This window comes from Lissotriton helveticus, chromosome 3_2, assembly GCF_964261635.1.
Source record: "Lissotriton helveticus chromosome 3_2, aLisHel1.1, whole genome shotgun sequence".
NCBI lineage: Eukaryota > Metazoa > Chordata > Amphibia > Caudata > Salamandridae > Lissotriton > Lissotriton helveticus.
In genome coordinates this window covers 463,411,765-463,438,563 of record NC_136062.1, presented here as the reverse complement: position 1 = coordinate 463,438,563, position 26,799 = coordinate 463,411,765, and the positions used below count along the sequence as shown (strand labels likewise).

Below are 26,799 nucleotides of genomic sequence, written 5' to 3'. Positions count from 1 at the left end.
ACGTAAACTTATCACTAGATTCTATATGCTTATGCAAGCAGTGACACCTACAGAAACTGAAGGGCCTGCATGGCTTGGACGAGTGACCTACAATTTGATGTATCTGACGCACAATGGCAGTACTGCTGTGGACAAACTGAAAAACTGCCCCCCAATTACATACGTCATCTGATACATTTCAACTACATACACAGAATATACTGCACACCAGCGCAAATTCACAAAATCGGACTAGTAGCGAACTCTCGCTGCTTAAGATGCCATTGCTCCGACTCCACCTTTTTGCACCTAGCATGGACATGTCCAAAGATGGCTACCTTCTGGGCGGAGATATGTGATGCGGCAGGCTTCATCCCTGGAACCTTAATTAGCCCTGATCCCATTGTATGTCTATCAGGCTTTGTTGAAGAGATCCCAGTGAGAAGCAGGTGGTTAGTCACAATGCTGCTACTGCTGGCTAACAGTGGGGGAGCGATGCATTTGGGTCGGGAGGCCCCCCTGACAAAACGTGCCTGGCTCGCCGATCTTTCATACTGACAGCAACAGCTGACAGCATACTGGGACCCAATGCCTGTTGCAAATCAGCCCAATGACATCTGAGAACCTGTGGTGTTGTACTTACTATCGGCTGACACAGATGATGCCGCTAGGCCACACCATAATACATTACCCACATAGGGGTTGACTGCTAGACATTGTAGTGAGCGCTCACGCAGCTGAAGGCAATGGCTAAGCATTAAGTTGTGGCCAAAAGGAGTCTGGGTTAGGCATTTGCATATTGTGGTTGCTCTATGCTATGGGAGTAAGTCTGCGGCATGTATTCTTTCGATTCGAATGCTGTCGCAGCGGTGGGGCTATTGTTAACGTTATGGTTATCTTACTGCATTTGACATATAAATGCAAACAATATTTTTTGTTTTTAAAGTTTCTAAATAATTTCCCAACAGACACTCTACAGGTAGGTCTGGAGATACTACAACTTTCTTAGGTCCAATTACCCCTCCCCAGCTAAGATTAACAACTGCCAAGGAATGATCAGTCCTGACATATCTAGTGTTGGTTACTTGGTACATTTGTCCAAATATGATTTGCTCAGGGGGCACAAGTTTCTCTGTCACCATTGTGACACTGGCCCCTGTGTACCTGAAAGCTATTGCTTCCTTTCCATTGATTAAAGGCTGTTGCCTGTCCTTCCCCAAGTTTGTGATTCTTACTAGCAAGGTGGCAAGATCAATGCCACCATCACAGACTAGAACAGTATGAGTTGGAGTTCTGACTATGTCTGTATCCAGCTCAGAACCCAAGGTTAACCCAACTAATCCCCTGGTTGCTGTACTACAACTTGTACTGGTGCGAGGAGGCACAGTTGCCTTAGGGGCAGTAGTAATAGTTTCCTTGGTCTTTAGACAATCAGCATCCTTTGTCCAATGGGTCTTTACTTTACATACATAACACCCAGGTTATCTTTTTTCCCTTCTTGGAGTTTTGGGACTCACCCCAAGATGCAGGATTTTGGGGACCTTGAGAAGACTTATTTTTGTATTTGCCTTTCACCCCACCAATCTCCTGGGGTTTAGAAGAATCTTGCTCCTTCTGGTCACCTCCACCACCATGGTTTTTCTGCTTAAAACTGGTGCGGACCCATTGTCTGCCTTCTTTCCCAATTCTTGGAGAGAGGTCAGATCAGATTCCACCAGGTACTGGTGCAAAAGGTTGGTTTTTACAGCTATTAAGGATGTGCTCTCTCATTAACAAATTGTACAATCCTTCATAGTCCTGCACATTGCTTCCATGAAGCCAGACTTCCTGAGCTTTAACAGCACTATCAATGAAATCTACCTAGGCTTAGCTGTGTGCCTTCTGGGTGTCTCTGAACGTAATCCTGTATTGCTCAGTGGTTAAACCAAACCCCTATGAGGGCACTCTCAGGACTGAATACGCGTCAGCATCCTCTTCTCTAACAGAGAGGAGCTTATCTCTACCTTTTTTAGTAAAGGAGAGCCACAGGATAGCTGCCCACTGCCCTTGAAGGATCGTCTGAACTGTATTGGCCCTCTCCATTGCAGTGATCCATTCATGGGTATCATACCCCTTCTGGTAAAGAAGGGGCTATCCTGCTCAGGTTCCTATTGTTGAAGGATGGTTCCCTGATTCTAGGGAGACTATTGTGCCACAATGGGACTCTAGTCCCAATTTCTGCACTTCCAGGGTCCCCTTCTCAAGGGTCAACTGATCTCGCCTGAGCTATAGTCTAACTTTCCCAAGTTTGATCATTTGGTACTCTCTTTCCAAGGAGTTCTCCCTCTTGCTAGATATGGAGGTCCCTATAGAAGTGTCTGAAGCACTAGACTAAACAGAAGGAGATCTAGACCTCCTTTACCTATTCTGAACCCTTCCAGGAGGAATAAAGGGGACACACTCTGTGCCATCTGCACTATTCCCTGGGGATCTGAGTTTGCCAATGTGGAGTCATTAGACTCTTCTTGGCCATGCTCTGGATTGAGGTCACTAGGGGAAACCTTTGTGCCCCTCTTCAGGAGCATCCCCACCCACATGGTCCTGTTCTTCTGCCCCTCCAGGATTCTTGTTATCCTGATGAAGTAGCTCTAAGAGCAGCTTAGAAGTGGGGTTGTTACCTGACTTTATTCTCCTAAGGCTACACAGGGTCCTTAGTTTATGGAACTTCAGGCCACTGTACTTAGTAGACTGGGGTGCACTGGTATCCCCAACTAAAGGATTGGTCACTAGGTGTAGTATGGTGTTGCACCTACCTACCCTAGTGTAAGCTAAACTTCCTAAGATTGGAGAAAGTGTTGTGCTAGACCATTAACAACGAATCTAACAGTTCAGTAGAACTTACTTAGCCTAGAAAGTATTATATGTGCCTAATGCTAATGATAGTTTTGCAATTGATCCACACCTAGATCAGCTGGAAAAAACAATGCAGGCTTGAATCCCAACCGCTGCACACCAATGTGAGAGGCTGGCTTAGTATATGGTGCTCACTTATGTAAGTGTAGCACCCTGAACTAATCCAGACAGCCCTTATGGTGATTTTAGTTGTCTTAGACAACCTTAGAAAGCTCTCTAAGTTGTAGCTGTGGAGAGAAGCTTTCAGGCTTAGTCCAGAAGGAGAGTAAAGCAGCTTGTATTACCAGTACTTAATCTTATGGTATAGGAGACGTGAAAAAGAACCACTCAGTGAAGTTTAAAAAAATATATATTTTTTAACACTCACTAACACAATGTATTATACCCTACCGGGAGATATAAACACAAAACGTTGTCAATAGAATACATAAGTAGCACAATCTACACTGTGGTCTCCAAGGGGAGACTAAACCATATGGCAAAATAGAGGAATGCAAATCACAACTAAAATCAAGGATGGATACAGAAGACTTAGAAGAGTCGAGGACCCAAGGAACCACCCAAGGTGGGTATCTGGGAATCCCATGGAGGTCGTGTGCAGAGTGGGAGCACAACCGCTTCTTCAATAGAAGTCATTAGATAAGTTGTAGTTGCACTTTTAAAGAAGAAGGACCCTTCCCAGCGGATTCTAAAGAAACACCATTTAAGATGGAAGGTTGGAGAGTCACTCCGCCCAAAGAAACACTGTGGAAGATGGAAGGTTAGAGAGTCACTCCGCCCATGGATACCAGAGGAACCAGGATACATACCCTAGGAAAGCTGGATGCATAGGTGTGAAATGATGTCAGACACCACCATAGACCACAATGGATGACTTCAGAAAAGATGCCGCTGCCGAAGAAGGATAAAGTGTCCGGTGGAACCCAAAGGTGGATTCGGGACGAGAGGTACCTGCAAGCAGAGGGGACAGAGTCTATGCAACTCAGGAGGGACCAGGAGGCAGGGAAGACAAAAGTCCACCGATGTTGGGGATGCAGGAGAGTTGACGGTGCCCTTAAAATTTCAGCTGTACAGACCAGGCGATGATGTAGAAGACCAGGCGGCATTCATGAGCTGTTCCACATTGGATGTCGAGAGCCAAGGGGTCAGCAATCAGCAGGGTCACCAAGTCGGAGCATGCCCCAACAAAGCAGGGGAGCCCACTGGAGCCAAATAAGACCCACAGGCTGGAGGCAGAGAAGTCACAAGAGGACCTCGAGCAGCTCGCCAAAGGATGAAGGCCCACGGCACAAAGGATGCAGTGCAGGCAAACATCTTGGCTGCAGAAGATGCTTGAGGCTGGAGCTTCTTGGAGCCTGTAGATCTCTGAAGCGGAGAGTCAACAAGCCTTGGCACTGGCAAGTCGACACAGTACACAGGAGCGCAGCTCCAGCAGTTCCAACGAGGGATACAGATCTTCAACTTGCTAGGAAGACAGTTCAGGCCTCTAGTGAGTTACTGAACCACCACCTGAGTTGCTGAAGCTTTCAGGGTCCGTAGGAGCTCAGGAATAGCAGACTGGTCGGCTTCATTGCAGTGTCTGCCGATGTAGGGAAATGACTCCTTCACTCGAAGGGAGATCCCCTTAGGTGTCTTTGATGTCCACGGGCCTTGTAAAGAAACTGTATGGAGCACAAGCTCAGATGTTGTAGCAGGACAATGAGACCAGTTGCAGTCTCAGTTCCCAAAGCAAAGTCCAGCGATGTCCAGAGTGCCACGACGGATCTTGGGACCCACCCACAGATAAGCCTTTAAGTACCCTAAGGAAAGGGTTGGGATGATTTAGGGGTCCCTTGCAGAGGAAGGGCTGGACAGTGGGGAGGATACTCTCATGTCCTTTCTCCAGTTTCAAGCCGGGGCCAACAGCTCCCTGAAACGGGTTTGAACTGGAGTATGCAAGGTGGGCATCAAATATGCCCTTCAAGCTGTCTTACTGGCACTGGCAAGCACCCCCACCCTGTACCAATAAACTAAGTCCTGTCTGGGAGGTGGTCACAGCTCCTTGTAACAGGATATCTATTGTCCTGCCTTACCCTGCTCAAGCTTGGCTCATCGGCATCAGGGCAGAATCGTGTCTCTGGTCGGTAGCAGCCATAGTTTGCTGTCTGGGTCTAGAAAACTGGTACCGGGAGCACTGAGGGCATCCCGGAGGAACTTTACAGTGCATGGAATCTTACCCCCACACCGTAACTCCTGTACCGTTTACGGTGTGGGGGTATGATTCCAATATGTTAGATACCAAACACAACAGAGTTTGTCACAGTCAGTTTAGAGGTAGCCATCGTGTAATGACGCATGGCCACTCTATGTATCTTAATGGCAGGTGCACTTACAACCTAGGAGAATGGACTCCGAAGGATGTAGGGGTGCCTTGCTCATGCAGGGACACCCTCACACTTAGAACCGATCACCCTGCCTTCAGGATTGAAAGGCGTACCTTAGGGGTGACTTATAGATTTTAAGTACAGGTATAAGGACACTTATATCTGTTGTAAGTGGTGCTAGAACTAGCTTACACAGGCTGTAATGGCAGGCATGTAGTCACAATTTGAGTGGTCTCTCATGGGTGGCACAAAACATGCTTCATCCCATGGGAGACCCCTGGTGTATCAATGCCCTGCGTACCTTAGTAACATATACTTGGGACCTACAAGGGTACACCCGTAGACAATCTGGAGTGTACCTAAGTACTCACAATGTCCAATTAAGGTAATAAGCACAGAGGCTGGGGTCCCGATTAGCAGGATCCTAGTCAGACTAGTCAGTAAAATATAATGACACCAGCAAAAGTGGGGGTGACCATGGAAGCAGATCCTACTTTCCTCCAGCAGCTTAACAATACAGGTTCGTAGCAATAGTGCATGCAGATCATTATGACAAATGCATGTGTGTATAGCAGTCATAGAATATCATGCAATATAACACACATCACTATACTGATACATCACAGTGCTGGTTACACGGGATCATTAGGAGTTTTGCCTGGCATACACACTGATGACTGGATTGTTCATGCAGTTCATTCATTGTTCTCTAATTTGAAATATTACACTGCTTTTGACACTGAAGATTTGTATTTGAATTGTGCAAATTATGCTGATTTATACCATTTTTTAATTATACCCAGTGGGAGCATTGCCCAGCACCTTTGCAAGGGAGTTCAAAAACCCAACAGAATAAGTTTATTTATTTTTCTGGTTACAATCTTTCTGATCCTTAGTTCAATTTTTATAAAGTAAAGATGCTGTCACAAACTAAACTTATGTTGACACACTAAATTAGTGTACTCCCTGTCCTTGAGTAATGATTTGTCCGTGAAGGGTTCTGAGCATTGGAAGGACACAATTGATTTAAAATCCTTTTGGTTTACTAAAGATTGGCAAGTGCAGGTCACTGAATCATTGCATTGTGCATGTCTGATACCGTCTCAAATCTTATTTCTTTTAATGACACGCTACAACAAACTACTTGTTTCTTTTTAAAAATGGCCACAAATCAAAATACTCCCTCAATTCCATTATTGGCTATTTATGACGCATGGCAAACACATACCAATTACACCATTGACGACTTAGTGGTCCTGTTTCAAAATGGCACACTTAACTCTTCTAAATTAGACCACTTGGGATGGTTACTGTGGCCAACAAGCTCCAATGCATGTCAATTGCATTTTCTGAATAACACAAAAGGGTTTACACAAAGTAGACCTGATCCACGTTTCCCACATTCTCATACGGTCACCGCATATTCAGTAGGTAACTTGTGTCAAAAATGGTTGGAACCTATCCACATTGCCCTCTGTCAAGCAGCATCTTTCTCTTTTGTCAGGTAACATTGATTTGGTTGATTTTCTTTTTGGTCCGCAATCCCCTCGAACAAAACGTTTTATTTATTCAGCAGACAGAGAATTTTGGAAACTGTCGCATACGGAAGCATCAGTTAGTCTGTGCCAAATTGACCAAGCTAATTTAGAAAACGTTCTTGCAGTTGTCGATAACATCATTAATACAGTGTCTTCCCATATATATTTTGGATAATATTGTATCATCCGTCATTGACATTATTCAACATGAAGTGTCTGTTATGATCCATGAACAAAATCTATATATCTGGGAGTGTTGTCTTCTGGGGTGTCTAATCATTTGTTTCTCTGTGAGTGAGTAGGAGAGCAAGTGAGACACTATAGATAGTCGGGCCAGGGCTTATGGGTACTAAGGTGGTAGGATGACTTAGTCGCTATACACCAAGGTCCTATAATCCTGTGCATAGTTCTGTTCTTGGGCAGAATCACTGCAGTGCTCGCAAAGCAGCCCCGCTGACCTGCCTGCCCGCATCCAAACATAAAATGGTAATAACTTAAAGTTATTACCATTTTATGTTCCTTCTTCTCGCACTGCGAGAAAGCAATGGGGTGACGCTCATCCGTCCTAGTGGAGGAGCCTCCCCAGCACGTCTCCTGGTCTGTCTCTGAGACAGCGCAGGCAGCACCTCCATGCCAATAGTGGCTCACCAGCGTCAGTCTTGTTGTGTTCACCTCTCACAGTAGGTAACTCTTGACCCTCTGGTTCACCCACTGTGGATAGCATCCACCTCTGAACCCTTCCTGTTATCTGGGTATCTGTAGCCTCCATTTAGGCATAGCACCTCCAAAGATCTGTGTTTTTGAGGCGCCGTGGACAGTCACCCTCTCAGCTCTTTTCTCCTTGGTGGAAGCTCATTGCAATGGATGCAGTCAATCGGCAGCTGGGGACTAACAATGACCCTCCTCTGGGCAAGTGCCCCTTCCCATTCGTAGGATACCATGGCCATTAGTCGGACCTATTTCTACCCAGGGGCCTACGGAACTCTATAGGCCTGTGCTGCTACCACCATGGTATGACTGGCACAGGTATCCCATTTACTTTGACCTCCTGGGAAATTATGTCTACCCCCTCAGGGATCATAAGCTTATATTCTTGGTCCACCTCTCAGCTAAGGAATATTAGGTTATGATCCACCCTCTTTCCTGTAAATAATGTATCTAGTCACCCCTTTGGGCTAACCACCTGTGGGTCGCTTCGTGGTACATACAGAGTTCCACCTCTTGTGCCTTTTTATGAAGACAGTCATGATGCCGGGCCTGGTAATATGGCCCCATGGGCTTCTTCCCTCCAAAACGCCCCAGCTTCTACTCAAAAGTGGTCTGCAGAGGAGAGCATTGACCACTGTTCTTGGGGTCATTACAAAGTACCTTCCTGGACACTCTGGTGCTAAGCTATGGCTCAGCTCCTTTCTCAAGGTCTCTGGGCACAGTGAGCTTTGACTCTATTAGGTGGTGGTGTAACTCAGTCAAGCTATTACTCAAGATGTGCTCATGCATAATTAAATTATACACAAAATCATAAGTGTCTACTTTACCAGCCATCCAGTGCCTTTTTTTGACAGGCCCACAAAATCCTCCCAAGACTTGTATATATGTTTTTGGGCTTCCCAGAACTTCAGGCAATACTTTTCTGAGGATATTTATTCATAAAGGCATACGTCACCTGGTCAGTCGCATCTAGGGCTGATCGTTTATCCTTCCCAATAATTAGCATGTGTTTGCATAGGATATCCCATCCACCACTTCACCTCTCTACAATGAGGGGTGCTTCAGAGGCCAACCTAACCATTTGTTTAATGCAGAATTATAGAAAGCTGTGGATTATGTACCCGCTACGCAGAAGTGGCTCCTGCGAGCAGGGGAGAGGCAGTTACCCAATGTGCCTGGTCTGTGTGATTTAAACAGCAATATGCGGGTGTACAGGTGCCCAGTTGCTGGACACATTTGGAGTTGCAAGTGTGTTCAAAGTCCCTGACCCATCATCCAACCAAACATAACTTATTCTGAGTAGTAGACCCAGGCCAGTTCAAAATTAGGCATTTAGGGCCATATGTAGTTAGCTTAATACCGGTCGGTAACAGTCGAAAATCGGTAAATTTCCCGTTAACGACCGGTATTTAGCTTATTCTAATGTAGGTGGCTGGATTTAAGGATTTGGTAATTTACAGAATCTGTGATTTAAGTAATCGTTAAATTACCGTATTCTTAAAATACTGAATTGGTAAAATACCGAATTCTCAAATCCTATGTAGGGATCACTCAAGTGAGTGCATTTTGGATTTAAGGATTCGTTATTTACCACCAACTACAAGTTGGTGGTAAATATCAAATACCTTTAAAAAGCCCTTAGGGCCAGTAGGTGCGCCACATGTGCACAAATGCACGATTCAGGGGTGCAACAGGGTGTCAATGTGACACCCTGCCACCCTTGGATATGCTCCCCCTATTACCAATTCGGTATTTACCGAATCGGTAATAGTGAGTGGCTTCCCATTCATTCCTAGGCCCATAGGAATGAATGGGGATTACCGAATCGGTAAATACCGAATCGGTAATACGGAATATTACCGATTCGGTAAAATTTACCGAATTTTTACCTACATATTATTTACCGATTCTTAAATACCGAATCGGTAAAATTCGGTATTTAAGAATCGGTAAACAGAGATTACCTACATATGGCCCTTAATCTCTTCTTGCAAAGCAATGAAAAGAGCAAACAGATAGGATACGACCATCAAAAAAGGTGAAATGTGAGTTAAGGCTGAAATTGCAACATCCTTAAGTCAAGAAGGCAATAATGTCATATTACCAGGCAATCAAAAAGAGTCTGAACATAAAGATGAGGACCACTGGAGATCCTGCCTGGAACACTGCTGAGTGTGGGGACAATGAAACCAATTGCACTTAGTAAAGGGTTATGATTATCAGGATCTTTCATATTTATTACAAAGTATTTTAACCATACTATACCTTAGAAAAGATAAAGTGTAAGACCCAAAAGCATACATATTTCTGATGCAATCACAGGATAGACACAGAAGGGCAAAACCCTTTGATGCATCTTGCCCATAGACTCTTAAGGGGACATTGGTATAGCTGCCTCGATAGCACAGTGCAATGACTCAGTAGTAGGTAAGGGTACATTCTGCCTTTTGTAGTTGGAGCAAAGGTAACAAACCTTCAGTTCATGTGCTCAGTTATGCGTGTGATGCACCAGTGAAGCCTGGACCACTTATTGGAATTTTAGGATTATAGAAAGTTAGTGAGTAAGTATCTGAAATATCCTTACAGAGATTTAGCAAATAGTTTAGCCATGTTGTTAGAGAACTGTATGGATGAGAAGAGATAGGGGCTGAAAGGGATTAGTTTAAGATGGTCTCTGGATGGACTAGAAATATCCTTTGGGTACGGCTGGGGTGCTGAAATTTCTGAAGAACATCCAAAACATCACCTACTCTACCCTTGCATTGAGGAAAGGAATACAGAGGAACTTCTGGAGTTTTAGTGAAAGTCTGGATACCAATCTCGACTAAAACTGACAAGAGGAGAAATTCAGAATGAAGAATCAAGGATGAGTCACAGGTAAGAAAATGTAACAAGTCTATGTAGTAGATTCTTCAAGTGATGGGTTGTCAGATGCCATCTTCATCGGATTCTTTGTGCACCAGCTTGAGTTCTCTGCTTTCACTGCAATTAGAAATTGGAAAATAAATGTCAGCTTTCAAGTTGGTGTTGTGGGCTTATCTTCAAGCAACAAGAGAGTGAGGGAGGAGGCCACTCTCAGTCCCCCAGGGGTACTATACAATAGCAACGAAAGAGTGACTACATAAGCAAAATACACAATGAAAGAAACACTCAGAAGTTATTAAAAGGACCCTCACTCACCAACCTGGTTGGTGACATGCTTCATCATTGGGTCCCCACCGGATCAGCCGAATGCCGTTCCGGTGTGCTGCGACGCCTGCGATTGCAGCGGAGCGGGTTGTGAAGTTGTGCAAGTGAATTAGTGCAAGTTAAAAAGTAGCCAAATACTCCCTTCAAAACTTTATTTCTAGGTGATTTGGGTACTAGTAAAAACAGGTGACGGACCAATACTAACTAGACAATGGGGTTAGGAGATCCGATAAAGTAAAAGAAATGGTTCACATGAACATGTTTCTGCTTATCAATAGCAATGTCTGCTAAGCATTCATCAGGACCTACGTGAAATGATGGACCATGGCGGTATACGCGCGCTAAGGCGTACCCTGACCTATGGTCAATTCTAAAAGATGGGAACTCACGGTTTTACCATGTTGATAGTTCTTTAATCAGTGCAAACTTGTGGTAAACAAGGAAAATATTCCATGGAGCTGGAACCGGGGCCCGTCTGGGAGTTTTCCCACAAGACAGGATCTCGCCGGATACCTAGCCGTGCACGGTCCGCTCCGGGGCTTATCATCAACAGCACATCTGTTGTCAGAGATAAATCATGCACAGGTGTGAAAACGTTAGCTGTATTCGTTATGCGGTATTACCCCACCTATATCAAGATAGCTCCATGTAGCATCTGAGTCATTAGTCTAAAGATCAATGCAGGCTTTAGACACCGTAAAGCTCCTACTGGCACCTATTGTTTACTGGTGTGGAAATATGTCTGGCTGGCAGTTTCCCTTGACTTTACTGAACATCAACTGCTAGTTTTGATGAGTGATGTATCTTTAGGAAGATCCATAGGGGTGAGATGATATATAATGTCAGGTGTTATATCATCAACAATGCCACATGTACCACCACCATGTGAGAGGTCATGGGCAATGCATTGGGGGATAAGTTATAGTTTCCTCACCTAACTATAACTGACCAGTTTCAGCAGCATTTAAGTTTTAATATGTTTTGTCTGAGAACACCTCAGGTTTATAAGCATACATTGATGTGTAAGCAAAAAAACCATAACTTACCAAGACAGTTTTTTTTCCAGTTCATTTTAGGTGCTATACCACTATATATAATTTTGGATGCTATACCACATCTAACACCTATGTGTTTATATTTCCCTATTTAAGCCTACCTTGCAGTCAAATCTTATTGCATGTGGCCTTAGGCCATGCGCAGCAGGGGCTGGCAGAATATTCTAGTTTATGACTGGGCACTATATCCAAACTATCAAGAGCCCATCCCCTGATGCTCATAGCGGGGAATGACTGGTGGCCCAGGTTTGCAGCCAAGCCCTACACTCAGTGACGTAGCTAACCCTCTGGCCAGCCGTGGCGGTCCCTCGTTTGCTGCCCCACGGCATCCGCATTAAATAGCAGCAGTGAGGTTATGGTGGGGTTTATTGACAAGTATTTTCTCCGTTTGCTGCCTTGCAGCAAGCACAGTGAGGAGCCGGGGGGCTTGCTCTTTCCGCCGAGATGGCAGGTGATAGCGGGGGGAGGCCACTGCCCCCAAAACCCGTGCCCCCCCCCACCCCCCGGTTCCCCAAAATATGCCACTGTACACTCAACCCACTGTGTGGCACAGGCATGGTCTTAATACACTCCTTCTTTGTACAGTAGTGTTTGGCTGCAGAGCCCTATCTGTGGCCAATCCCTACCCCCAACCCACTATGGAGCTACAAACTGCTGTGTACAGACTTGGGCTGCAGGACCTGGCCAGTGGACCAACCCTGCGCTCAACCCACCAGAAAGACATGCACAGTCTCACAGTGTCACTGGACCATGGCCTAATTGTTGTATCTTGCCCTTTTTGGAGTGTCAGCCCCAATTTTTTTGCTTTCTGTTGCTAAACACATGTTTGTTGGCATTAGGACTCTGTACATTTTCTCCCTGCTATCAGTACTAAAGAGCTTGTATTCTCTCCCTAAAACAATTGTAAAATAGGGATCCACCTAATTAGCACATTTAATTTACTTGTAAGTCCCTTGTATATGGTACCACATATACCCAGGCTTGTAAATTAAATTCTACTAGTGGGCCTGTAGCCCTCATAGTGCCACCCACAAAAGTAGCATTTTAAAACCCATCTCAGACCTGCTGCTGCAGCCTGTACTGCACTCGTAAACTGCCATTTCTACCTGGCGAAATGACCCTTTAACTAGGCTTCATTTTTTCTTTTTAGTTCTTCTAAGTCTCCCCTAAAGTGGGCCGTATAGAGCAAGGTGCATTGTATCTAAAAGGTAAGACATGAGTTTGTAAGTTTTACATGTCATGCCTAGGAGGGCTGCCTATAAAAAAGCCTTGGATACCTTGCATTGGTTACCAGTTGGGAAAAGAGTTATGTTTAAAGCATTATGCACATGCCATCGCATCACCCAGGACCCTGGCCCTTCGTATTTGAAGGATCTTGTCACCAGCTATGTGCCGGGAAGCTCCCTTAGCTCTAGTGGGACTGGCCTGCTGATAGTGCCGAAGGTGAGGAAGGCCAGAATGGTAGGTAGATCCTTCCGGTTCTTGGCAGCTCAGAATTGGAACAAACTCCCTGTAAATCTCCGGATGGAGACTTCTGAAGCTAGGTTTAGGAAGGCGCTTAAAACCTACTTGTTCTCAGGCTAAGCAAGGTGGGCACCATGGAACCGGGCCGCTGCCATTTTCTCTCACCCCAGCACGGGGACACACCGAGATGGCGTAACCATGCGCTTTATAAATCCCTTTTTATTATTATTATAATTATTATAGGGCTGAAAAACTCCAAAAGTAATTTTTCACTGTTTTAAGGACTATTTATCCCATTAATTAACACTGTATAATAACTTTAGAATGGGAGCAAATAAAAATTTACTATTTAGACTCAAATGAATTGTAGTTTGAAATCCTGTTTAATGTTAAAATTGGAGTTTAAATCACAATTCTGAAAATGCCACTTTTGGCATGGTACTTTTGGAAAGATGGCAATTTTATGTCCCATGTGCCTTCTGCAAGTGTCCTGAATCACATAACTGTGGATGGCTCTGCTGTTGGGGTTTGTATATTGCTTCCAGACAGTAACACCAAGGGGCCTAGGTGTGGACAGGAAGGGCCATCCTAGCGTGATAAATGTGCAGGGGCTGTACCCAACCCTACTTACATTTCAAAGTGCTGTGCCTCTTGCACACACAAAGGAATCTGACACCAGGCCTAATCTGTCTTTATCACTCTAGACAGTGTGGAGCCTTGACAGGGGAGAACTTTCCGGAGCCAGATGTGAGACAGGAGAGAAAATTCCCCACATAAAGGCTGGCACCAGGTATACATTTCGGACCTTCAGAGCTACTCTTGGGTCTTTAGACCTGTGGAAATCACAGAACACAGACTGTCCTACTGCTAGTTGCTTGCCCTGCTGCCTGAGGACTGCCTTGCTCTCTGAGAAGTAAGACTAGACTTGCTTACCTTCATCCCAGGCTAATCTGAATTTAGTCTTTGGACCCTACCGTGAAGCGTGGGAACTTATGGTGGCGTAAAGTGATTGGAACATGGAAGTATGCATTCTTGAACATCTATCGAGCACATCCAGTCTCCTTGTTGGAGATGAATGGGGACCAAACGTGAGCCATCATTCCAAGAGAAGGGCAAACACTTCCAATTGAGTAATAAGAGAGGAGCAAGCACACTCCTGTGCCCTAAAACGCCCCCTAGCAAAGCCCTTTACAGTCGCTTTGCTAGATGCTCACAGAGTGCCGACCCTTGCTACTGTTGAAGTAAGTTTGAAGTTCAGCACTAGAAAAGGCCTTAACCTTGAGATACCAGGCATTTAGACTCCACATTTGGCCAGATGTGGGTGGTCCGAGATGAAGGAGTAGAGGGGAATGGTCCAAAATCCTATGAGATATTTGGATTTGTGAGAGTTTTCCACAGTCCAAGGCGAGTAAAAGACTAAACCTAACCATGAGTTAGTGTGATAGGCTGCTGAGGTATGCGTACATTGACGAAGTCTTGAGTGCCATGTCCCTCAGGCATCACAGAGGCCAAGAGCGGCTATCCTAAGAGTCAGAGTCAGAGTCAGAGAATTTATATAGCGCACTACATACCCAGAGGGTCCCAAGGCGCTTAGAGAGGGGAGGAAGATTACTTGTCAAATATCCACGTTTTAAGCTGCTTTCTGAATGCTAGGTGGTTCTGGGTAAGGCGAAGGTAAGCGGGGAGTGAGTTCCATGTTTTAGCAGCCAGGTATGAGAAGGATCTGCCGCCCATGGTGGTCTTGTTGATGCGAGGTACAGTGGCGAGGGCTTGGCTGGAAGAACGTAGTTGGCGGGAGGGGGTGTAGAAGGACAGTCGTGAGTTGAGGCATTCTGGTCCGATGTCGTAGAGTGATTTGTGTGCGTGGGTTAGCAGTCGGAAAGTGATCCTCTTATTGACGGGTAGCCAGTGGAGGTCTTTAAGGTGACCGGAGATGTGTTCGTTGCGTGGGATGTCTAATATGATCCTGGCTGAGGCGTTTTGGATTCGTTGGAGTTTCTTCTGGAGTTTAGCGGTAATGCCTGCGTAGAGGGTGTTTCCGTAGTCCAGTCGGCACGTGACCAGAGCATGGGTGACTGTTTTCCTTGTTTCGGTGGGGATCCAGCGAAATGTTTTTCTCAGCATGCGAAGAATGTTGAAGCAGGAAGAGGATACGGCGCTGACTTGTCTATTCATTGAGAGTGAAGAGTCCAGTATGATGCCTAAGTTCCGTGCGTGGTCTGTCGGGATGGGTGCCTTTCCGAGGGCTTCCGGCCACCAGGAGTCGTCCCATGCAGAGGGGGATGTACCTAAGATGAGGACTTCTGTTTTGTCCGAGTTCAGTTTCAGACGGCTTTGTTTCATCCATTCGGCCACTTCTTTCATTCCTTCGTGTAGGTTAGTTTTGGCGGTGTTGGGGTCATTGGTGAGAGAAAGGATTAGTTGAGTGTCATCCGCGTAGGAGATGATGTTGAGGTTGTGTTGGCGGGCGATAGTCGCGAGGGGGCTCATGTATACGTTGAAGAGGGTGGGGCTGAGTGAGGATCCTTGTGGTACGCCACAGATGACTTCAGTGGCCTCGGACTTGAATGGTGGGAGGCGGACTTTCTGAGTTCTTCCGGTGAGGAACGAGGTGATCCATTCAAGTGCTTTTCCTTGGATTCCGATGTTATTGAGGCGTTGTAAAAGGGTGCTGTGGCAGACTGTGTCAAATGCTGCAGAGAGGTCGAGGAGGATGAGGGCGACTGTGTCTCCATTGTCCAGTAGAGTTCGAATGTCGTCTGTTGCTGCGATGAGGGCGGTCTCAGTGCTGTGTTTTGCTCGGAAGCCAGATTGTGAGGAGTCGAGGGATTTGTTGGCTTCGAGGAAGGCGGCGAGTTGGTTGTTGACAGCTTTCTCGATGACTTTGGCCGGGAATGGAAGGAGCGAGATGGGGCGGTAATTTTTGAGTTCGGTGGGGTCCGCTGTGGGTTTCTTCAGAAGGGCGGTGAGTTCAGCGTGTTTCCAGTCTTCCGGGAAGGTGGCGGAGTTGAGGGAGCTGTTGATGACGTCTCGGAGGTGCGGTGCTATGACGGAGTCTGCTTTGTTGAAGATGTGGTGAGGACAAGGGTCTGTGGGGGATCCTGAGTGGATGGAATTCATCAGGCGGATTGTGTCCTCAGTGGAGATTGGGTTCCAGTCGTTAAGGGTGTTCACGGGGGGAGAATGTTCAGCACAAGGTAGGGTGGGTTGGTTTCCGGGTTGGTTGTCGAAGCTGTTGTGGATGTCCTAACTGTGAGATGACGCACCCCAGCGCATCTAGAGCTGGTGGAGGGCCCAGTTGTGTCAAGCACTGGGTCGGTCACCACATTGAAATTGTCTCTTATTAATGTAAGACCCTGTGGGAGGCTGATAAGGAGTGTAGAGAGGTTCCAAGGCAGGTACTGAGAAATGCTGGTGGACCATAGACATACACTGAAGTGGTCACCTGGCCAATATCCCTGTGCAGGTTGCGTATTTAATGGTAAATGGTAGGAGGGAAGGAGCACCGCAGCAGAATAGTAACTCCCCCCGCAGGTGTACCCTGCATGAAATACCCTAGCATACCCCTTACATGACAAAAAGAGGTAGCGATCCCCTATGAATTGCAGTACTTGAAGTAGACGTACTTCAGGGACAAAGCGGTGGGCAAAGGTGAGAATCGCGGTGTGCTTCACGCGATCCAGGAGACCATTAACATGGACAGTACTCAGAATGTCATCACTTCCGGGGATCGGTGTGATTGTGTGCAATGGTAATTATTATCATTGTGGCCCGCTGCACAACTGGAAGTGTAGCGACAAAGCACTACAAAAAGTCATGGCTGAAAAAGCACTTGTGTATTGACTGTGTAGGTGTGTGTCAAAACCTAAGGCACAAAACAATAAAGGAATAAACATGCAATGCATGTTGAAAAACAGAAACAATTATCAACATTTGACTAGATCCCCACTCCCCAACTCCCAGCCCTCTCCACACTTCTAATCCAGAAGCATCTGTTGCCCTGAAAAAAGAGACATTAAGAACAACAATGTAAACTACAATTTGGTGGCATCAAATGGAGAAACCCCAACTTCATAAATGATAAGTTGATACCTGCCATTCTGTTTGGAGGAGACGTCTCCAAGGAAGACATAGGCACAGTTGAAGAAGTAAGCTTAGAGCAAGACGAGTAAGCAATGTATAAAAGTAGTTGCTCTTGGACGTAGATACCCCCACTTTTTGCCCGGTGTCAATGTGTTTTGACTGTAGTTCACTGGGATCCTGCTATCCAGGACCGTTGTGGCGGAGGTCTCTACTTCATGGCAAGGACTGGGGTACCATTGTAAGTTCATACTATATGGTACTGAGGTACCCAGAACACATTGGTACACCAGGGGTCTCCCATAGGCTGCAGCATTTATTATGCCACCCATGGGAGCCCATGCACATTGTGTATGCAGAACTGCTATTGTAGTCTGTGTGAAATCATGCTTGCACCTTTCACTTTGGATATAAGGGTTTCCCTAATTCCCGGTCTCTGCAATTTAAGCCTATAAGTCACCCCTAAGGTAGCCCCTTCAGTCCAAGGACACTGGCAAGTCAAGGTGTCAAACTACTTAATGGCTGCCCCAAACTTGGTCATATTTAGTATCAAACATGTTGGAATCATGCAACTACACTGAATCCAGTGTTAGTTGCATGATACCATGTACTGGGGCTCCTTAGAGGACCCCCCCCCAATACCTACCTGTGTATTCTTATAGGGTCTGCCTGCCAGGCTGCACGCCTGAAATGAAATTAAATGAAATGAAAGTCAGTATTGCTAGAGCGCTGACTGTCACTCCTAAGGGTGCATCCTGGCACTGATACTGAGGTGAGATGAAGCTCTAATGGTCTTAAATAAGAGAGAAGCAGAGTTCGTCCGTTGCTCCGAAGATCCAAGTTTTTAGCGCCTCTCTGTATTGGGTCTCGTTTTTTTGCATTCTCAGTTCCAAAAGCAGCATGTTCCAGGCTTTGGAACCTAATACTGATATTGTTTTACCTCCTTTAGTTTTGCATCTAAAATTGGGAGGTTTGAGCAGGTTCGCAGATAAGGACCTGAGAGTTCTGTTTGTGATATAGGGGGTGAATCTAGATGAGAGATATTTTGGTCCTGTCTTAAGGGATGCTCTGAAGGTAATTAGAAGGATTTTTCTGAACAAGATTCACTTATGTAATGGGAACCAATGAAGGGTTTTGAAGCCTGCAGATGCTGAAGACCTTCGGGGAAGTCTCAAAACAAGCCGTACTGCTGCGCGTTGGACCACTTGGAGTCTTTTTACTGCTTTATTGCTGGTTCCTACCAAGATGGTGTTGCAGTAGTCAAGTCGCGAAAGAATCAAGGCGACCGCTACTGATTTCCTTGCTGCGAGAGGGAGTAAGTAAAAAAAATTCTCAATGATCTTATAGTTATAATGCTGAAGCAGGTCCCTGCTACCTTCACAGTGTGTGGTTGGAAGCTGAGGGTGGAGTCAAATTGCACTCCCAGATTTCTAGCTACTTTCACAGTCTCTGGTGGGGGTGAGGTACCCTCTGGCCACAAATCACTTGGTAGGAGTGAGACTTGTTTCCCTATAGGTAGGATGTCAGTCTTGTCAGTGTTGCACCTAAGGTAGTTGTCCTTCATCCACTGAAGGACCTTGGTTAAACAGCCTTTAAAATTGAGTTCTGCGTCCTTAGAGTTCTGATCCGAGGATAGTATCATTTGGGTATCGTCAGTGTAGGTGGTTACTTCGATCCCGTATGATGTGATCAGTGAAATAAGTGGAGTCATAAACACGTTGAACAACAGTGGGCTCAGTGTGGACCCCTGAGGCACCCCAATTGTGATGTTCTGTTCGAGAGAGAAGAAAGTTCCCAGCGACACTACTTGTCTGCTCTTGGAAAGGAAGGATTTTATCCATTCTAAAGCTGTATTCGAGATCCTGCAGTATTTGAGTCTTGATAGGAGGATGCTGTGTGATATGGTATCACACGCGGCCGATAGATCGAGTAGGATCAGCACAGCCTTCCTACCTCTGTCTGCTATCATTTTTAAAATGTTGGTTATTTCCAAAAAAGTGCAGACTCAGTGGAGTGTTTGGGACGGAAACCGGATTGTTGGTGGTGGAGGATGTTGGCGGTCTCTATAAAGTTGGATAACTATTTATGAACACATTTTTATGTGATTTTGCCTAAAGCGGGCAGGAGTGATATGGGCCGGAGGTTGGAGAGTATCGCTGAATCAATATTTGGCTTCTTTTTTTGTGGTTACACAATCGCTAGTTTCCAGTCATCAGGCACGGTCCCAGCGCTTAGGGATGAGTTAACAATTTGGTTTATGACTGGGTTAATTGTGTCTACAATTCGGTGGAGAATTGTAGGGGGACCGGCATCGAGGGGAGAGCCTGATTTGCATGCTTGGATTGCTTCTCGAGTTTGATCCAGTGACACTGGTTTAAATGAACCCATGTAGTATTTAGTGGCTTCTGGTTCGTGATCAAGGACAGCATATTTGTTTGGTACTCGGTCCGTAGTGAAGTCCTCTTTAATATTCATAATTTTTCTTCAAAATCGAGTGAAATCTGATCACATAACATCTGGGATGGGTGTAATTGTTTTTGAAGCGCTTTAGAATTGGTATAGGACTGTATGACTGAAAAAATAGTTTTTTGATCTAGATTGGCTTCTAGTATTCTATTTGTGTAGTAGTCTTTTTTAGCCAGTTTGATCTGGATGTGGTAGAGTTTTCTGCTAACTTTATACGCTTGTATTTCTGCTGCGTTATAACAACTTCTCCATTTGCGCTCTTATTGTTTACATTGGAGGTGTGCTTGTTTCAGAATAGGTGTAAACCAGGGGGTTTGCTGGGATCTGCTTTATATAATTTTGTTTCTAATTTTAGCTTGTGTGATAAGTTAATCGCTGACAGTAGGCATTCAATTATGGAATAGATGTGAGTCTGCTGCAGTGTTACCCGTCAGGGTAGGCATCAGGGTCTGTGTGGTATTAGCCAGCTTAGGGTTGTTTGCTAATTGTTTCCAGTTACGCCTGGGCTGCAGGATAATAGGTTGTATGTCCTGATAATTTGTCAAAGGGATCTTCAACGTAAGGGGCACAAAGTTGTGGTCTGACCATATTAGAGGGATGGGTGAGTCGGTCGAGAGGAGGGTGAAATTAGAGCAGACCCCATCTAGTGTGTGGCCTGCTCGATGTGTAGAGGCGTCTACCATCTGGGTTAGCCCTAATATTTCTGTTATTTAGAGGAACTTATCTACGCCTCGCTCTTCATTGTCTTCTAGGTGTAGGTTAAAGTCACCTAATAATGTGAAGTTTGCATATCTAAGTAGAAGGTGACTTAGTGTGTCCCCTAAAGAGTCAGTGAACGTGGTGCTATGACATGGTGGCCGATAGATCAGGCCACCTCAGAGGGACGCCGAGGCACTTAATGAGATGCAGAATCGAAGAATTTCTGCTCCCTTGAGTGTGCCAATTTCAAAGTTAGTACAGTGAAGTGTGTCTCTGAGGATAATGGCCAGACCCCCTCCTCTGGTGCCTTCTCTTTCATTTCTACAGATAGAGTACAGGGCTGGTACAGCTGTCGCAATGTCCGGGTTACACTAATCTTTGAGCCAAGTCTCTGTGATGAAAAGGAATTCTAGTTGTTGCTTTAATATTAAGTCTCTGATATCTTGGCTATGTTTACACATAGAGCGGGCATTGATTAGTTTCCCTTTAATTTGGGTAGTATTGATGGGTGCGACTAATTTGTGTTTGTCAGTTGCAACAGGAATTCTTATTTGCAGTGGTGAAAAGTACTTACTCCCTTTAATTTCTCCAGTGCTATCAGGCGTTTGCCTAATCCCCCTTTGTTAAAGGTTTTCAGTGCTGTGGATGAATATACCAATTTAGGTTCCATTGAGGCAGAGAATCCTGCCCTTGGCGCGGACGGACGCAGACGGGTTTGCCTATGGCGCGCCTTTGGCACGCCCGATGCGTTCGTCCACTGCGCATCCGGCCCAGCATATGATTAAATAGTTGGCCGGGCGCGGGAAAGGCTGTAGTCAGAGTTCCCAACCAGAAGTGAGGTAGGCTAGTCAGGTGGGCGTGTCGACTTTCACCGGATCAATCGGCTAATGCCGCGTCGGACCCGGAAAGTGGAAACAACAGGACTAGTTAAAGAGGGATGCAGGTAAAAAACTCTACTGTGCCAAGCTGCTGTCAAAGTTGATTTTTTCCTTTTTAAAAAGAGATGGAAATGTGGGATTAGTAAAAGCTCAATAGCGGGGCAAAATAAACAAAAAAACGTAGACTGTTTAAAAAGCGCACTTGTAGCGCGAGATAAAAAGGGCAAAGGCTATATTAAAAGACTGTTTATAAAAAAACAGGGCTAAAGTGCAGTGCTCGCTTCTAAGTGAGAGCGCGTCTCACCTCTTGTACCGCTGCGCGTCAGGCCCAGTATATGATTAAATAGCTGGCCGGGCGCGGGAAAGGCTGTAGTCAGAGTTCCCAACCAGAAGTGAGGTAGGCTAGTCAAGGGGGGCGTGTCCACTTCCCTCTGTTAACCCTCTGATGATGAGCTTAACTCAGGCAGGGGATGCTGAACAAAGAAGTTCCTATCTCCTATCTCCTTTAGTATTAAGTTGTGTGGGGGGCATTTCTGAGTGCCTTCAGACTGCATTGAGGGCACATTTGGTGTCCTCCTTGCATAAACCAGTTTTTGCCCAGTTTAGGGCTGAGGAAATCTCTGCCCAATAACTTCAGTTCAATAGAAACTGAGACTCTCTTTAGGAAAATGGTTAAAACCTGGCTCTTTGCGGCGGACTAGGGTCCGGAGACCGGGCGTCTTTTTCCTTCTGCTGCTGCACTACTGATCTCTTTAGCGCCTGCACACCTCTGTTTGAGGTAGCTGTTGAGCTTTACAAGTGTCCGTATTATCATTATTATTATTAGAAGTCCTTGCTCCCACTCTGGCATGAAACTACACAAAGGAGATGGGAGTGCCCACCCCCCTATCCAGCTCCTCCCTAGGGAGGTGCCTAGAGCTCCTCCAGGTGGCCACTTGATTCTGACATGTTGAATCCTGGCCCTAAAGAGCATCTGACCGGCTAGGACAGCTGAGTAGCATCCCTGACCCTGTCTGATAGGGGGGTCACCAGATATCTCCTTTTTTATCAATCAATCAATCATGGGGTTGGTGAAGTGCAACTACTCACCCGTAGGGTCTCAAGGCGTATGGGGGGGCGCAGCATGAAGTTGTTCACTCGGGTTCGTCGAAGAGCCAGATGTTGAGGTTCTTCAAGAACTTGGAGAGTGTTGGTGTCTGCCGGAGGTTGAGAGAGAGGATGTTGCATGCCCTGGCAGCGAGGATGGAGAAGGACTGTCCTCCTGTTCTGCTTTTCTTGATGTGCAGCGCCGTAGCCAGGGAGAGCTGGGCTGAGCGGATGGATCTCTGGGTTGTGTGGAATGAGAGGTGGTGGTTCAGGTAGGCCGGTCAAGTGTTGTGGAGGGCTTTGTGGGCATTGGAGAGAAGATTGAAGGGGATTCTCTTTTCGACGAGGAGCCAATGTAGTGTCCGCAGGTGTTTGGTGATGTGGCAGTGGAGAGGTAGGTTGAGGACTAGTCTGGCGGAGGCGTTCTGGACATTCTGGAGTTTGCGTGTGAGTTTCTTGTTGATCCCGGCAGAGTGTGTTGCCGTAGTCCAGTCTGCTGCTGGTGAAGGTGTGGGTGACTGCTTTCCTGTGCTGCAGAGGAATCCAGTTAAAAGTCTTTCGTAGGAGGCAGAGAGTGTGGTAACAGGCGGAGGTGACGGCATTGATTTGGTCGTTCATTTTGAGTCCGAAGTCCAGTATGATTCCGAGGTAGCATGAGTGGTCAGTGGGGGAGGGATGGTTCATGAGGGCGGGGGGCCACCGGGTTTTGCTCCAGGCATCTGGGTGTGGGCCCATGATGAGAACGTCTGTTTTCAGCTGTTCTTTATCCACCTGATGACAGCTTCCATTCGTTCTTGGAAGTTGTGTTTGGAGCTGTGGGGTACGTTGGATAGACAGTGGATGATTTGGGTGTCGGCTGCATAGGATACCATGTTGAGTCCATGATATCCGACGGTGGGTGCGAGCTGGGTCATGTAGACATTGAACAGGGTGGGGCTGATGGAGGATCCTTCGGGTACTGCGCAGGCGTGGGGTCCGAGAGGAAGGGTGGGAGTCTGACTTGCTGTGTTCCACCAGACAGGAATAAGTGGATCCATTTGAGCACCTTGTGCCAGATTCCTGAATCGTATAGTCTCTGGGCTAGGGTGCAGTGAGATACAGTGTCGAAGGCTGCGGAAATGTGTAGGAGGATCAAGGACCGGGTGAATGTCGTCTGTTGCGGCAATGAGGGCGGCTTGGGTGCTGTATTTTTTCCTGAAACTAGATTGAGAGGAGTGGTGGCTGTTGTTGACTTTCACCGGGTACGGGAGTAAGGAGATCGGTCGGAAGATTTTGAGGTCGGTGGGTTCCACCGGGGAGCTTTTTCAGGATAGGGTTAATCTCGGCATGTTTCCTGTCATAGGGGAAAGAGGCGATCTCAATAGAAAAGTTGATGATTCGTCGAAGCTTGAGTGCGATGATGTCGGCGGTTCTGTGGTAGATGTGGTGGGGGCAGGGTTTTGTGGCAGCTCTGGAGTAGACTGACTTCATGGTCTGCAGGGTGTCATGGATGAAGAGGGTGGTCCAGCTGTCGAGCGCGTGGTGTAGGGGAAGGAGGGTGTGGGATCTGCATGTATGAATGAATGACTACACATTTGTATAGCGCATGGCTACCCGAAGGCATCCCAGCGCTTCCAAGACCTATTCATTCCCAGAAGCTGTAGGCAAACAGGAAGGTTTTTAACATCTTCCTGAACCTAAGATGGTACGCTACCAGTCTGACGGTATCAGGAAGATTATTCCAAAGCTTTGTGGCCTGTAGGGAAAAGCGTCTGCCGTCCATGCAAACTCTCTTTGTCTTTGGGATTGCCAGTAGGTTCTTATTATTAGATCTTAGGGTCCAGCAGGTATGATAGGGATGGAACATGGGTTGGATCAGGGGTGGTCCTGCCTTAGTCACAGCTTTATGAACAATGATCAAAGCCTTAAACTAAATTCTTTGTTGCACTGGCAGCCAGTGAAGTTGGCGCAGTGCTGGTCTGACCGATGTCCTTTGCGGGATGTTCAGTAACATCCGGGCTGCACAATTCTGTACGGTCTGCAGGATCTTAATTGTCCCCTGTGGGGTCCCTAGGTATAGCGCATTAGAGTAATCTAAGTGTGACAGAATCAAGGCCTGTACTAATATCCTCCTGGCTTCGAATGGCAGGAGTCTAATAATTTTCCTGAGTAGTCTAATGAGGGCGTAGCACGTTGAGGCTATCTTCCGGGCTTGCACCGAGAAATTCAGAGCCGGGTCCAGCCAGACCCCCAAGCTCTTTATTTGCTCCTTAGGAGAAGGGCTGGCCCAGGCTACCTGGCCACCAAACTTCCACCGAGGAGGGTGCCTTATGTCCCAGCATCATCACTTCAGTTTTTGCTCCGTTGAGTTTTAGGAAGGATTCATCCATCCATTTGCGGACTTTAGTGAGACAGGAGGAGAGGTTGCCATGAGGAGCCTCCTGCCCTGCCAGGGTGATAATAAGCTGGGTGTCATCAGCGTATGTCACCAGTTGCACCCCCAGGGAAGCACCACCTCAGCCAATGTCCTCATATAGACGTTAAATAAGGTTGGGCTGAGGGATGAACCCTGAGGGACGCCACACTGTAGGTGTATCTGAGGGGAAGAAGCATCCTCTTCGAACATGGCAAATGTCCTATCGGACAGGAAAGAGCGCAGCCATTTTAATGCGGGACCCATGACCCCTACGTTGCTCAGTCTTTGAATCAAGATGGAATTATTCACGGTATCAAAGGCCGCGCTAAGATCTAAAAGTAATATGGCTGCACAATTTCCACTGTCCACAATCTTCCTTGTTTTCTCAACCACCGTAATGAGGGCCGTTTCAGTGCCTTGTTTACATCTGAAGCCAGTCTGGGTGGAGTGTAAGGAGTTGTTGATTTCAAGAAAGGCGGCTAACAGAGCATTTACATGTTTTTCGGCAAGCTTACTGATGGTGGGCAACAAGGAGATCGGGCGATAGTTTGCCCAGTCTTCTGAGTAGAGATTGGGTTTCTTCAGCAACGCTTTTACTTTTGCCTGTTTCCATGAAGGTGGAACTACTCCATATGCTAAGGAGGAATTAATCACCTCCTGGATGACTGGGTCTACAGTGTCTGAGACCAGGTTAAGAATGGTAGGTGGTACAGGATCAGCTGGGGAGCCTGATTTTATATTATTTAAGAGGGCCTGCACACTCGGGCAATCGAGGGGGGTGAATTTCTCAAGCTTAATCATATCTAGGGGTGGGGACAAAGATGACTCTGTGGGTGTCTGCTGAAAGGATGAATATATGTTAGCCACTTTTGAGGCAAACATTTTTGCGAGTTCCCTACAACGGGTGTGAGCTAAACCAGGGTTACTAATGGTGGCCGGGGGGGGTGACAAGGGATTTAACATTTTTAAAAATTTCCCTAGGGGAGCTGGAGGCAGATTTGATTTTGTCCTGAAAGTAGTTGGACTGAGTGGATTTAATTTCCTGTTTATAATTACGTAAGGCCGTTCTATAGCTGTCTTTACTGGCCTGGGAGTAATTTTTCCTCCACTTTCTCTCCTGTTGTTTGCCTATCTGTTTAAGGGCTTTTAGCTCAGGTGTATACCAAGCTTTTTTGTTCCCACCACTACGATGGAGTAATTCAGTTTTTGGAAGTGTGTCCTCCACTTTCTCTCCTGTTGTTTGCCTATCTGTTTAAGGGCTTTTAGCTCGGGTGTATACCAAGCTTTTTTGTTCCCACCACTACGATGGAGTAATTCAGTTTTTGGAAGGGTGTGATCTAGTGATGCCTCCAACCCTTGATTAAAGCGGGCGTCAGCTTCAACAGGATCATTAGTAGCTTTGGTATGGGTTCCTTGAGATTCGTGATCCATTTCTCCGTTGAAAGTTTGGACCAGATTCGGCTTACTTTCTTAGTTATATTAGCAGGTCCTAGCTGCTCCTGGGGAGCCAGAGAGAAGAGCAGGAGAGCATGGTCGGACCAGGGCACTCTCATGGAGTTATCAAAGTTCAAGGTGTCCACGCTGGTGTAGCAATGATCCGAGTGTTCAGCTTTATGCGTAGGGCCTGTAACTAATTGCCTAAGGTGGAGGACCTCCAGACCGGTGGTCAGACTATGAAAAGCCGGGGAGTCTGGCTCATCTAAATGGATATTAAAATGTCCCAAGATGGTAAAGTTGGGGGCATTACTAAAAAAGTTTAGTGCGATATTCGGGAGCTCTTCGCAGAATTGGCCGTACGGCCCTGGTGGCCTGTAAAGCAGGAGCCCAGAGAAGGTGCATGTCGGTGATAATGTGATGGCAAACATTAGACTCTCCGCCCCTGAAATGGCAACTTTCTCGGTTCTGCATCCCAAGGTGCTTTTGTACACAATGGCGATGCCTCCCCCACGACCATCTGCACAATCTTGCCTCAATATAACATAGTTGGTGGGCAGAGCTCGGACAATA

The 26,799-nt window shown here is 46.4% G+C and overlaps 1 protein-coding gene across 1 annotated transcript in view; it reads right to left on the bottom strand.

Moving 5' to 3' along the window:
* Positions 1-10,309: 10,309 nt before the first annotated feature.
* The window catches only part of LOC144826169 (astacin-like metalloendopeptidase), a 272,346-nt gene continuing 255,856 nt past the window's right edge, over positions 10,310-26,799 (bottom strand). The window contains exon 15 of the mRNA XM_078684563.1: positions 10,310-10,462. Coding sequence (XP_078540689.1) covers positions 10,377-10,462 — 86 coding nt within the window. The 3' untranslated portion in view covers positions 10,310-10,376. The remainder of the gene's footprint in view (positions 10,463-26,799) is intronic.